We start from the raw sequence: 15413 nt of genomic DNA, 5'->3' as shown, positions 1-15413 counted from the left end.
GGGGGGGATTATCCCATCAGATCTAGAAATCCATAAGCCTAAAAGTGAGTGTACGTGTGTAGGGCATGATCCACAGACCATTTTGCCTAGCTGTTTTCTTCGATCCTAATAGTCATTAGTGTGTTTCTATCCTAACAAAGTGGACCACTCACATGCTATGGTCATGCTATTTTGCCATTGTTTTAGTACTTCTCTCTCTTCTTATCCTTATAATATTCTTGTATTTCATTCAGAAAAAACCTTTGTATTCTTCAGTCCTTATTTGATCTTGAATCTTTCTCCTCTATTCTCTATTTGAGGGCAAGTTGTCAGATACATCTATAACTGCTCCTATAACACAGACGTACTTCTCTTTGAGAACTTGAAAGCACCTATCCACCTAAGCTTCTCCGACTTCTTTTACAGATAACTTTTGAGCAACTGGTGTGCCACCATGCATCCACTACACTTGTAACACCTCAAACATTCTGATACTTTACATTTGCAAGTTAGCTTTCAAGCCAACCTGGTTTCCATCTCGACAAGAACAAACACTCAGAGATTCTGGCTCATTGTTTCAGCAGTTCTTCCAGATTTCACAAAAAGTTTAGGAATGGTGAAGGTTACATAGATAATGTACCACCATAATACCATGACCATATTAAAAATATTAAAAAAAACACCTCTCAATTTCTCATAAAATAATGCATATTCCTGTACACTGCTGGATAACAATGGGACACGTGCTCCAAGGCCACCTAAATTGATGGACCTCCCACAAAACACAAATTAGTTGTTATAATAAATTCACAAGTATTTCTTATTTAATCGAGATATATTACCCTAAACAATAGTTGTTTAAGAATGACAGCAAGTCAATTATTATTTATGGTAGTTGACTGACAACTGTATGTCTAAGGTCTTTCTCAAAAATGAAGCTTATCAAGAATGATCTTCATTCTACAACAAGGCAGCAAAAATTGTAATTTTGTACCATTCTCTCTACCGAAGTAGAAATCCTGCAAGCACTAAATATGGATGAGATTATATCAGAATTCACAGTAACCGAAGTCAGAAACAAATAATCTAATTAATTATGAAAATTATGAACTGTTATTATATTTTCAATCGAAAAAATTCAGTATTAAACATTTATCAAGAGAGAGAGAGAGAGAAAGGGAGAGGCTGAGAGTTAAGTGCCCCAGGGATGCACCACAGCTAAATCCAGCCGTTTTTGTAGATTTCAGGCACAAAAACTAAATACTATATACGTTTCCTACAAAGGTCTTACCATTTCTGCTTCTGTTCAGTCAAAGATTGCTTGTTACATGGATATGTCCAGGGCTAAAAGATATTCTTATTGGTTTAAAGTTAACAGCCCTAAAAGTAAAAGCTTTTCTTGAAGCTAAAGCATATTAATGACATATTGTTCATGTTGATGCATCATGGGAAAATGTTCATGATGTCACTGGCTGTTAGTCAACTAAGTTTCTGGCAGATGAATCTTGGATGGAGTGATAATTTTCTCAGATATATTTTTAACATTTTTTAAAAAGCATTTAATTACTGCAAATCAAAGGTTAAGGAATTTGACAATTCACTAAAACAACCTTGTAAATCCTGTTATTTCTGGTGAGAATAACCAATAGACTACTAATGTATTACACACATATATAACAATTTCCTATGTTTTATTAATATAAAGAAAATGCTGTTTGTTGAGAAACAAATACTCACCTTCTAATCTTAGAACTAGATTAAGTTCCAACATTTTTTGTAAGTAAGTTAACATTCATTTTTAAGTTTTCAATCTATACTTAATGTTTTCTGCCATTTTTTAAATCAGCAGCAGCAGTGCTTTTAGAAAAACGTTTCTTTCACAAATTATAATTTGCTTCAAAAGCCTTGCCCAGCAAGCTAGTCTTTACTGGATTTTCTGTCCTATTTTTTTTAAGCCTACATCCCACAAGTTCCAATGATTATTTACATTAATGATATCTTTAACCTATTTCAATAGTGTTGAAACAAGAAGAGTTTCTACTGACCAGGCAGATATTTCAGCAATTTAATGCAAGGTGCTACTGGAAGTTTTAGCAGAACCTCACAGAGTCTCCATTTAGTGAAATATGTTATTGTACAACGTGGAAATAATAAGATACTACAAATACCTCATATTTTTTTAAATAGTGCACTCAATATTTTGATATACCAAGTAATATTTCTTTTACTTATGTTCTGGATCATCACACATTCAAAGTATTCTTCACAATCCTCCCGCTTGCAAATAGAAAAGTTAAAAACCTGATTAGGATGGTTGTAAAGTACTTCTATAAAATTTAAAATGAAAAATCAACATCTCTCAAATTAACCTAAACACAGAACTTACAAAATCCAAAGCTTTCATTGCCCTGTACACCTCACTCATAATGTCATATGGCTTGCTTTGTGACCTGATACCTAAAAAAATGGACATCTTTGAGTACACTTAGTCTTCATTAAATCAAAGATATAGCAGCCTACCAATGAGCTAAAACTTTTACTGTTATAATCTAACACAAAAGAAAACTTAAATTATGCACAAAATTATTGAAAATTAACCATATGAACTCAAAACTTTCAACCACTATACAACTGGTAAAAAAAGATAATCATGAAATTTACCATTTTTTTGTTTTTAAACTAAGCAGATAGTACAATGTCCAGTGTATTACGTATAAGCAATGGCTATTAAACTAAACTTAATTTATTTAATCAGGCCAAGATAAGGCAGCTCTTTCCATTTGCTGTACAATAATGTGAATACAGGATTTACTTACCAAGATGCCACTTAGCCCTCTTGACAGGAGTTCCTTTGTTTTTGTCTGAGTTATTGCCAACAGGCCCACTCTGCCAACGTTGACGTCCTACAGGTATCAAAATATAAAAGATTTTGTGCACAGAAAACTACCAAATTGTAGGAAACACGTAAAATAGTCATATCACAAATATATAGCTTATGTCAAATTTGGAATTCAGCTCATCCATTTCCTTTAACACCTATTGTATCTAATACAAATTTATTATGGATCAAACTAGTTAAAGTCCCGAGTCACATATCTCGATCTACTGATGTCTCCATTAACTGCCCAAAGTCCCTGGCACTTTGTCACATCAATGGTGACTGTAATGTAAACTATTATCTGTACTAAATAAAGCTCTCACAGTTAACAGTTAAGAACCACCCATTTATGCTTAAGAATTAACCCTAAAAGTAGCTAAATGCTTTACCATATACTTAGTGAACCACTGAATGGCCTAATGAAATTCTTATTATACCTATCTAATATCTACAAAAACCACAGGCAAGGGAATGAGATATGCTAAATGCTTGAATAATTCAGTGTTTTACTGATAATCAGTTCAGCAATCAGAACTGGGCCGATTACTGCATAATCAGGTAACAATCGGTGTCGGTAGAATTTGTCAAATTTCTCAATCATGGAAAACAGGTTGCCCAGAGATTAAAAATAACATCCAGACTACTTTATTCACAACAACAATCTTTTGATTTGTAAGTATGCTTATAATCATAACCCTGTACTTTTTCTTTTGACACAATTCACCATATTATGTGTATTAGCTCATTGTTTGGGGAGGTTGCCAAAGAGAGCATGACAACAGAGTGATTGAAAATTTGGAATGGCCCATCATTTTCCAATAGGGGGGTTTTGTTAATTGTTTAAATTGTGAATGTCTCTGTTGGCGATGTAATTATAAGTTGAAAGTGGTAAACAGGTACATACAAATTCCATTTCATCATTTGAGAGTCCTGTTATTTATGAATATGCATAGTTCCAAGAAGCTACCTTAAAGTTAGTTGTGGCTCGACAAACTTAACTGCTGATTGGTTGATTGCTTCTGAATGAGAAAAACTATACATTTTGGGTTTTTCAAGTAGGAAGCAAGTGGTTGAAAAAGAAGAATCACAAAGGTGGTTAATTGTCATAACCAACTGTCCATTGCACCTGTAGCTAGCAGGGGAGTGTATACATTGTTATCGACAGTAAAAGCTAATATTTTACGATTTGAAACAAATGTCAAAAGTAACAGTATAAGTGCTTAGGTTTGAAACACATTCGATGAAAGCATGTGTTGAGCCAGGAGGCAATTATTAGAAAAAAAAACATTTCCATTTAAGTCTTAGTACAGGGATACAGTAGTTTTTGCTTTCACCATTTTGACCAACACCATTAGAGGCAAGTAAAAAATAATAATAACAAAAATCACCTTTCAGTTGTTCTGGATGAAGTTTACCAGGGATCTGAAAAATTGAAACACATTTTCTGAATTAACTGCACATCACATATATATATATATGCACACACTTTTTTTTCAAATTACAAAAAGTTGGCTTAACATTCAATACCTAGAGTATCAAAACTTAAGAGGTACAATACCCAATAGATCAAATATTACACGTTTTTTGGAGATACTTACTTCACCTATTGAAGAGGAAGGACTCGAAGGCAGATAAAAGTCTTTAATGTCACATTTTGATTCATACTGTTTGTTGTCTATGATAAGATGATAAGCAATAGCTAATTGATCATGAGGATCACCACTTAACAAAGCACTATGTACTTCCTTTTCTTGAACTCCAAATTTCTGAAAGGAAAGAAGAAAGGCATTAAGACATGTACTCTATAATGTGATCTAATCTACTTGTGGTCTAGTACGATATAAATTTACACAAACAGTAATTCATACTTTTCGACCTACTAAATATTCCAGAACATGTCAATAAAACTAAAGTTTTAAGTTTGATTACCTTGTGTCATTCCATTCTCTAGTTATGTTACAAACTATAAATAATGTTTCTGAACCTCTTTTACTACAAATGAAATAGAAAGGGATATTGTTATTCACACTGACTAGCAGAAACATCATCCTATAGGTGGGTGGGTGTTTGTGCTAGTAATTACTAATAGTAGCATTCATACCTCATTAAAAAGAAAATTTAGAAAAAGTGAACATTTTCCAAAAAAGATTTTTTCTGGGAAGTACTACATGGGAAAAGTGGTTGGACTGTGGCGATATAAACTGTAATGTTTTCATATATTAAAAGTGGTGTCCTTTATTGAGAAAAATCAAAGTTTCTTTTTTTTAAAACGCCATTATTTTTGTACTATATTTAATATTTTACATCATTAAAGATATAATCAAACCCTCGTGTAGAGCCCTAATGAAAGTAGTGTTCCCGTCATGAGGAGAGTGCATTTATTTAAAATTGTGTTCTCTGGTAAAGAAATGATTGTATAGTTATTTTTTAGTTGTCCAAATCTTGAATACTCAAAGTGCGATTTTGTTTTAAATGAATTTGTGTTTGTGATGCCATTCAATAGGTGTCGCCACATGGTATGAAACATTATAGTAAGATTTCAACAATAAATTGTTAACCAAATTTACCATTTTGCAATATCAACCCTTAAAATTAGTTCTTTTCTGTAATTAAAATATTCATATGTAACAATCTTTATAAAGTAACTATTTACTTTGTGTTAAAAAACTCATTAAGTAATCTTTTACTTGTTATTAATATGAACATATTTTATTCCTTAATAAAATCCCATCATATTTCCCACTAAAACATCCTTTACTTTTAACAAAATGCTCTCCTAGTTTACAGTGTACATTGTTAAAATTATGGTTGTAGTTAATCAACTGGAGTTTGACTTTAATTTTTCTAACAATTTTGAAACACAAAATAATTTATTACCTTCAGAGTTTCCCAAAAACTTTTCAGCTTTTTTTTTTTGCATTTAATTTCATCAAGTGATAAAGAATTATAGTTAGAATGCATGCATAAAGACAAAGTGTATATAATAAAAGGTTTATACTGTTAGCCTAACTCTTACTTCACAAACTTCATAGACAGCATCAGTGTCAATGATTGAAGCATCAGTGTCATTTGGTGAAGGGAACAAGTAAACAGGGAGGTCTTTCTTGAACCATTCATGATTTCTGAAAAGACACATTAGCTTTAATAACCATTTAGTTAAAAGCTTACAAGTAAAGTAAATTACAGGCAAACAAAACTTTTAAAGTACAAGCACTGTTCATGCAATGTTATTCTCCATTATAAGAAAGCTGGGAGTACAGATACATAAATTACAGAACTGTGACAATAAAAATGAATAAATTACACAAACTTTACTTTTATTCTTTTAATATTTACAAAAAGAAAACAAAAAATTTCTGACTATTTTTTAATTGCAATATTCTGTAAGTCTCCCAAGACCTTGAATATGGTAAGCTACCTCTTGGCAAGTAAAGAACAGTTAAAATCCTATTAATGTTATTTTTTCCCCCCATCATATGTGCTATAAGACCAAAAGAATTACTTACTTCAGATCTTCAATAGTTGCTCTTTTCATGGGATCCACCTGCAGCATGTGACATAACAAACTGACAACAGACCTGTTCAGATAGTCAGGGATAGGAAAAGCTCCCGCTGAAAGTAGTAATAAAAATTACACTTAATACTAACACCAAGAAGATAAAATAGAATTTGAAATAGCAATCATAACAGTAGAAATTACATTTGAAATTAATATCAAAAAGAAACACTAACTTTGAAACAAGAAAGGTGAGTTTGAAAATCATAATCAACTAGCAACAAAGATTTTCAAAATTTGAAACATTTTCTACCAGCAAAAAATGTTAGGTCTTAATCTATCACCAAAAGTAAAATAAACTTAAAAGTATAATATCAAAAAGCACTATTTACGATTCTTATGTTAACAAATCTATTAAGATCTTTTCTTAAAAAATTAAATGTTCAAAATTATAACTAAATTGTTCTTTAACAAAATGATCAACAGATCTTAAATTGAAGTATTTTAAGGGAATCATTTTTGCATTGATACATGTAGTAAACCAGATGCACTGAGAATACTTCTATATGTTATAACCTTTGGAACAAGTGCACTCAATTTCAAAATGGTTATAGTTAGGATTTGACTGAATCAACTTGTCTAAAAGAGGTTTATAAAAAATAACAGGATATTCTGTAACAAGTATGATTCCTTTCTGGCAATGACCAGAGTTCCGTTTTATTGGCCAATGAGGTTATGGATTTTTACTCAGTGCAACATCTTATTTTATTAAATCATGCAATACTTGTATTTGTTTTGTTGTTGTTGTTGTTTTTTGGGGGGGTGGGTATCATGACATCTTACTACCAATCATTTGATTGCTGACATATGTCTGCCACAACATTGTACTGCAAGTATATAATTATGTTCTCAAAACAAAACATTTTCTGGCACAGTGAATGACTTTATTCTCAAAGATTATAGTGAACTAATAAACTATTGCACAAAACTTGATTAAAAATAAAATTTAATAACAAAGTAATTGAATAATTTGCTGGAAAAAAAAAAAAGCTATCACTACAGAGCAAATACATATACAGGAATCCCTCGATTAGTGCGGCTCTTTTAAAGAACACATTAACCGCTCTAATCGAGGGATTCCTGTACTATTAGTTATGTTCACATGGGTACAAATTTTATGCGTAACTTTCATGTTTAAGGTTTTTTTGACATGATAATGGTTACTTTTATAATAATTAGATAATATAATTTCTGCACACAGAAAAGTTAAAATGAAATAATTAATTGCTGCATCCCTTTGTCAGTAGTAAAGTGTACCGGCAGTCATATGTTGGCAGTGGAATGTGGCATAACCATGTTAGAGCATCTATGTACAACACATCCAACTCTAGTCCTCTTGGCAAGTGTCCAAATAAACTGTGCAGTCATCTGCAGGTCTGAAGCAGATCTCCATAAGTTTAACTCATGAAGTCTGTTCCTTATTACTTAGTGAATGATAATCACACCAGTTGCTGTTCCGAAGCCTATGTCAAGTACATAGGAAGAGGAATGTTGAATCCTGATTACCATGTTGTACAGAGAGTTGGTCAATAATGTATAGTTGATATTCCACAACCTTCTACACGCTGTCTAGAGCAGAGGACAGTTGCCTTATGGCATGTTCACAACCTTCATAGCAAGATCTTTGATACATCAAAATAAGCTACTACTTGTTTTTTTGTTTATGTAGTTTTGAAGCTCTGAACTCTAACAATGCAAAAGCTTCACCTGACACCAGCATAAAATTTTACAGAATCAGTTATCAAAATCAAAGATATCACAAAAACAATAAATGCTTGCACAAAATCTGCCAAAACAGCAAAGCTCACAAGAGATCATTAATAATAACAAGTGGAGCTTTGAAACTGTATTCAAGTGTAATTTTCCTGGTTATATATATTCAAAATTCAGTTTTCTAGAGATAAAGCTAACTCCACAAAAGGTAGCTTGTGTTGAAAAATCAAACTTCAACTACTTACATTTAATTTTTCTGAAGAGTGTGGGTACATGTTCATCATCAAAAGGAAGCTGAAAAAATTAAATAAAATAATCAAAATTATCTTTACTTTTTTTAAACTGACACCTGTTTTTGCTATATCGAGGAATTCACATATTTAATGAACACTTGTCAGTAGGTTAAGATAATCCTGAACTATTTTAACAAAAATTAAAAGCTACAAGTCTAATCACAGACTATATAAAATGCATAGACGTACATACATGTAGTATGGTTTCAAATGCTTTTGGTAATTTACACTAAGACAAGTAGTTGTTTCTCATGCAAAGAGACACCATTTTGAATAAATGGATCTCAAATTACCTTATCCAAGATCAGCTAAAAAACATCTAATTATCAGTTCTTACTTCTTCTAGGACAGCGTTTCTCAACATTTTCAATAATGCGGACTGACTCACTGCCTCCCTAAACTGTTGAGAACCAATGAAATGCAGGAACAATAAAAAACTATTATGATTTACATAAGAAAATTCCATTGTTTTTTTTTTTTGTTTGTCTTTTGTGAAGTCCCATTGACCAGCAAGGTGGTTGCAATGGACAGGCACTATTTAACAGCAATAAATTCACTCTAGTGTTTTACAGATTGTGGATATTAAATAGATAGATACCTAAAGAGCTTGTAGGAAAAACTGAAGCATTACCTTCTGTTTTGCTTAACCAAGGATATCAGTTTTAGTATTAACAAAAACAAACACTACTTCTAAAAATAATTTTTCAAGACTAGTTTTACTCAGAGAGAAAAGTTAAATCTTACTGTGCCACAAAGCAGAGCATAAAGAATCACCCCACAGCTCCAAATATCTACTTCTGGTCCAGCATACAACCTTAAAAAGTAAGACATTTAAGTTTAGTGTTACATGTATCAGGAATCCATTTGACCAGATATTTACCAAATCATCGGCTTATATACAATTGTCTTGTTATATTTATATAAATAAACATATCTTTACTTACTTGTGCTTGAAATTAAATTAGTATTTTAAGAAGCAAATTTTGCAAATGAAAATAATGTTACTTACTAATTTTAGGAACTTATGAGTGAAAAAAAAATAATAGAATGAGAAACTTTCCACAGTAGCTGTAATATTAATTTGGCCAAAGGAAAATTTAAAAACAAGATATTAGAACACAATAATTTTTTTATTCTAACAGCAGGAAAAAAAAAAGAATCATTATTTGAACCAAGATTCTTAAAAAATTAATAGACATGAAAATTTTAATTTAAAACATTTGTCTAGTTATTCACATTCATCAGAAAAATTAATTTCCTTAAGATATATTAATCAAAATAAATAGAGCAAAGTATCTTGCTTTATTTCAGAACATAAATTTAACTAAGGGTTCTCCAGGAAACAGGACATGGCACATAGTATATGCGGCTTATTTAACAATCTAAAAAGTAAAACTATGCTCAACTATATTCTTTGATAGATTGTTTAGTCAGATTATTCATGATGAAACTTAGTTGAATGGCTGGCACTGCCTGTTGTAGAAACTATACTTTGAACCAATTTTAGAATGGTGTCTTATAATTGACTGTCTTATTTAGTTTTAAGAAAGATTATTCCCAAACACTATTCATATCTTGTTAATTTGAAAGCGAGTTTCAAAGTTTAAAATAAAAAACTGTTAGGAAAGTTAATAACTTTGTTTCATAAAAAAAACTAAACATCACAATAATATTAAGTAACCTTAAATATCAAACTACATATCAATGTAATTACTGGTTTAAATTATACCAGCTACACTTCTGAAAACAATAGTACTATTATTATTATTATTAATTTTCAAAGACAGAAGAAAAAAAAATATCACACCTTTTTTTTGCAAAAATATTATTCGGTAAATATACAATCACAGCAAGATATTCCCGTTACAGAATTGTTACACTTAGTGCACTGACTAAACACGCAGCAAAAACATGTTCTGTATAATCCCTGATAATTGAATTATTCTAAACACTTATTAAAGAAATCAATATTAAATCTAACTGATACAATCACTGTTTTATTCTTTAAACTGTCGGGTCAACTTTTTTTTTAATCTAGAACAGTCAAAACAATAATACTTCAACTATTAAAGAGATAATTTCATAATTATAAAAATTCAGTGCCTATGATTGAAACAGAATCATATACTCAATCAACAAAACTATATCCACAATATTAACTTGTAACATACCTAATAAATGCTAAAAGCATAACAGGTATTGTAAATACTTCAATGAATTCAAGAAGTAAGAACATTATAGTTCAGTAATGCCTAATTTAGTGTGAAACTAGAAAACTATGTACAAACTATGACAACAAAAATCATGGAATTCAAATTTAAAAGTAGCAACAGCTTTTTGTACTGGTATTGTAAGCTCTTAAACCCAAAACACCATTTATTAATGTTGGATCATAAGTAAGGTAACAAGACAGTTAGTCTAGGTACGGTCACACACACACACACTATGTAAGGATACACAATTCAGTAAGACATCACCACATAAAACTAATTCTAAAATTTGCTAACTGTTGTATTTAATGTTGAATTATGAATCACATGGATAATAATAGAAAACTAATACAGGATGATTTAATACTGGATTACTGAAAGGATAAAACAAGTAGCCAGTTGCTTTCAATAATTAGGTCAATATGACAATGTGTATCAAGATAACCTGCTCTCTGATCATCCAAAATACAAAAGGTAATGAATTGATCTTTTAAAAACTAACTTCTAAGAAGCGTCTGTCACATTGTAAATAAATTTGAAGCTGTTGAACCTTTATGTAACGGACTTAGTTTTTGGAGATTTTTCACACCGTTGGCTTATGAAAATGTCAATACTTACATATTAAACAAACAGTGTTTCAGAAAACTATCACCTATGAGAAAGCAAAAATGACATTAGCTGAAGTAATCTCTACACTCACTTTCCAGAGATAACTTCAGGAGCAGCATAGTTTGGTGAACCGCAGCTCGTACAGAGAAACTCTCCATCCATCATCATGTTGGAAAGACCTGCGAAATAAAATATGTAGTCCACATTATGATTACACAATGTTCTATGATTTGACCATTTGATAAGGAATAAGTAAGCAAATCTTTAAGGTCATAAGTTAGACCTTTACTTATAACCATTTAATTTTGATGAACTAATGTCTACATGAACCACACAAGTAAAGTTATGACAGTATACTTTTATTTTCTTTTATTATCTTCCCCTGGTAGTTTCTACATCTCAGACAACAGACATTGATAAATATTACTAGTTAAAAGTGTGGCTCATTTGGAGTTAAAAACTTGCAAAATAAACAAGCATAGTTCTACTTGTTCATTTTATGTTTTTCACAATAAATAAAACAGAAATGTTCCATTGAAGAAGTTACCAACAATAAAAATAGAAAATTTAAGGTTAGCATCCTAAAGCTAAATAAAACTTAACATTCAAGTAACATATGTGGTGTTGAAATATCCTTTCATTCACAACATTTCAAAAACACTACACACACAGACTACAGTACCCTACTACAAAAGGCCTAGTCATGTTTAATATTTTATCTAGTGTCACTAGTGAGTAGTGAAATTCTTTAAAACTGGTCTAATTCAGTGACATGTGGCAAATCAAGAATTATAATAAGCTTGACTTCATACTTCTTTTTGAAATCATTCACAGTTTTATTGTTCAGGAAAAAAAAAATCAAATGAATTACATTTACTATTAAGGTGAAACATGTTTGAAACTACTCATCTGGGGTAGATTTGTTTTAGGGAACATTACCCTCACCATAAAAAGTGGGCTAGGCTGCAGTCACACAAATAAATGAAATCTAATTCAAGGTAACCACCAGTATACCTTACAAAAACAATGTCCTGCTCATTCATAGGCTAATCTTTACCAATGTTGCTATTTTCAAGCATAAGAAGTAAACTGTTCACAAAACTGTTGTACTACAAGTATTTCAAACATATTCCTGTGGTCACCAACTTCTAATCAGTCAAGTATAAAAAATAAGAAACTTTGCAGAATGATATTTTTCAGTTGTTGAATCAGTTTGATCTTAAATTTTAAAATGTCTCCACTCTTATTGGTCAAGAACATGTGAAAAAAAAATTGATTTAAAGTAGCAAGCAAATGGCAAAGACACGCAATGGTAAAAACCAATTACGTGAAGTCCTTCATTTTTGGTGTGAAGGAAAGGCTACCAAGTGCAATATCTCTTACGTGTCAAGACACTAAATTTTTACTTTTAAATAAAGAATTACAAACTTCTTAATATTATGTATAAATGTGTGCATGTCTGTTATCTGTTTACAACTGATCTTATGTAAAAAGGCTGTTGTACAGCAAATGGAAAACATCTCATTAAAAATACACTTTAGCAAACAAAACGATTATAAAAATAAAACCACATCTACTCAAATTAATAATTCATAAGAATAGTTCATAAATCTCTATAAAGAACAAGATTATACGAATAACCTACCAAAGTCTGCAATCTTCACATTAAGACTGCTGTCTAACAAAAGGTTTTCCGGTTTCAAATCTCTGTGCACAACCATGTGTCTGTGACAATAATCGACACCAGAAATAATCTGCTGGAAGAACCTACGAGCATCGGACTCCTTTAACTGGAAATGGTGTATGCGAGAGCTTTATCATACACTCCAATTCAATTTAAAACAAAATGAAAAAGCTACAAATCACCAATAACCCCCTCAAATCCAAATTTTAAAAGCTAACTTAAATTTTAAATTGGAATTTAACACCATTGTTTCAAAGATATCTAAACCAGAATAAGAACTTAAAACTTAAGTACTATGAACAATAAATAAGAGCTGACTCCTACCAGCTAATATCACACACACACACACACAAAAGTAGTCAAGCCTTAACTTTAGTATCATCAAGAAAACCTCAAGTTTTTGAACTCACTTTCCCATGCTTAACAATATAATCAAATAATTCTCCACCAGACACAAATTCCATGATCATAAAGATGTCAGTTGGAGTACTGATCACCTGGTACCTGCAAAGACAAAATTATGCATGTGTGAGAAAATAATTCTACAAAAAAAGGAAAAGCTCCCATAAAGCCTCAAGAATGAAACAACAGTTAATTACATGTGAATTACTTAGCCAATGTAAATTAAGCCACATTTTTAGATGCAAATATGGTTTTACATTCCAGAAGATTCTCCATATAAAAATCAATAAAATTAAATCTGCCATAGGGAAACCAATTTTTCAAAAATATGAAAGTGGGGGAGCTATTAAAAAAAAAACCCTGCTAATACTGTTATCAAGTTAATTTTCATTTATAAGGAGGGAAAGAGCTAGAGAAGTAAACAATATATTAATGCTGCTCTTAGAGACAAAATAAATATATACTTTTATCTATAAAATCTTTAGTAACGAATTATTTTAACACCCATGTTTAATTATGTCAATTTTTGGTGATGAATTTAACATCTCATTCATTTCAGGGAAATAATAAACCATTAAGAAAAAACATGCATGTCCTTAAGTGTAATATTTCAACTGTTACCTTACAAAATTCGTAGATCACATTTTAAACAATACTTCAACATTGTACATTTCATTTTTCACACAAAATTTAATGATGCAAGAATGAAGTACTACAGTAAACGTTTCATACTATGAAATGCAAGTAACTTTACAACATACAAGTTATTAATGTTTCATGTTTATAACAAAGTCACAACTTAACAACAGAGTACAAATGTGTCATTACAATAACTGTTTGAAATTTGTGAACAAACAAAGCACTCATAGTATAAAAATGTAAGTTTGAGCTTTTGAAACAAGTTTTTTTGAAGATATACATATCAACTCACATTTTAATGATGTGAGGATGTCGAAAAAGTTTGAGATTCTGGATTTCCCTCCTGATCTTTCCCACGACATCAAGATTTTTTATTTTTTGTCGATTAAGAATCTTTACAGCTACTTTGTGACCAGTAAGTTGATGACGAGCAGCTGAGGATATAAAAAAACAAAACAGATGCAGAGGGTATGATAATGATAATAAGAAGAAGAAAAAGAAACTTTGCATAATCAATTAGGAAAACATAATATCACAAAAAAGAGCCAACATGGCTTCACTTAAAGGAAATTTTGTCTTATCAATCTGTTAAAAAAAACTTTTTCTGTGAAGATACTGCTTGTTATCTGGGTGAAATTCAACTTCTGGGCATTTCTAGCTGTATTGAGGATTCCAAGAAACTAGAGAATGACCTGAATCAAATGGCAAGTTAGAAAAATATATAGTGGTGCTCTAGGACTAATAGTAAAGCTAACAGAATTTGAGGATGTACTTATAAACACATTGATTACAGGTTAAAAAGAGGTAATTATCTCTCTATAGAAACCACTAAACTATTAAGCCCTCACTTGGGATACTGTTTCCAGATTTGGTCTACTTATCTGTGACAGAACATTGACTTATTGCAAAGTGTTCAGAGGAGGCAATGATTATACTATGATGATTTGGATTATTGAAGGTTATCTGACAGGGATAGGGTTAAGATCTCCATCATTTGATTTTTACTTATGAACTGGTCATTGACCCAAAACCACTAAAAGGGAACATCTTAAAACATTTCACATGATGTTTTGCCAGGGAGGTATGTTTGAACTGTGAACTGATAAAGTTGCTAAAAGGATTTTAAATATTAGAATTAATACAAAATATTTGGAAGTTCATATCTACAGTTGTCTTTTGTTACCTAAACACTGGTTCTCTACAAGATAATAAAAAATTGTTAATTTAAAAAGGGGGAATAGGGTTCATTAAAAAAAAGTACAAAAGCAAATTCAATCAAAATACAAAGATTATATTTTCAAGCCTACAACTAGCAACTCTAAAAAAAAGTTAACAAAATAGGCTGGAAATAGTGTCTACATTATTTTCTCAAGCGACAAATCCCTATTTTGACTCCATGTCTATAGTACTTATCAATTTTAATGGAGTGTACCTAGTGCAGGAGTTTTTT

General features: G+C 31.0%; 1 protein-coding gene across 1 annotated transcript in view; it reads right to left on the bottom strand.

Annotated features, from left to right (window-relative positions):
- LOC106461723 (5'-AMP-activated protein kinase catalytic subunit alpha-2-like) overlaps nt 1–15413 on the bottom strand; it is a 25387-nt gene that overhangs the window by 6229 nt on the left and 3745 nt on the right. The window contains exons 2-13 of the mRNA XM_013921572.2: nt 14256–14397; nt 13333–13426; nt 12884–13028; nt 11330–11417; nt 9164–9233; nt 8372–8420; nt 6364–6469; nt 5874–5979; nt 4456–4623; nt 4246–4279; nt 2796–2882; nt 2366–2436 (exon numbers count right to left, since the gene is read on the bottom strand). Of these exons, the coding sequence (XP_013777026.2) occupies nt 2366–2436; nt 2796–2882; nt 4246–4279; nt 4456–4623; nt 5874–5979; nt 6364–6469; nt 8372–8420; nt 9164–9233; nt 11330–11417; nt 12884–13028; nt 13333–13426; nt 14256–14397 (1160 nt within the window). The remainder of the gene's footprint in view (nt 1–2365; nt 2437–2795; nt 2883–4245; nt 4280–4455; nt 4624–5873; nt 5980–6363; nt 6470–8371; nt 8421–9163; nt 9234–11329; nt 11418–12883; nt 13029–13332; nt 13427–14255; nt 14398–15413) is intronic.

The sequence above is a fragment of the Limulus polyphemus genome, unplaced genomic scaffold, assembly GCF_000517525.1.
Source record: "Limulus polyphemus unplaced genomic scaffold, Limulus_polyphemus-2.1.2 Scaffold1019, whole genome shotgun sequence".
Lineage (NCBI taxonomy): Eukaryota > Metazoa > Arthropoda > Merostomata > Xiphosura > Limulidae > Limulus > Limulus polyphemus.
Note: the sequence above shows the minus strand (reverse complement) of the source record. Positions and strands in the feature narration are given on the sequence as shown.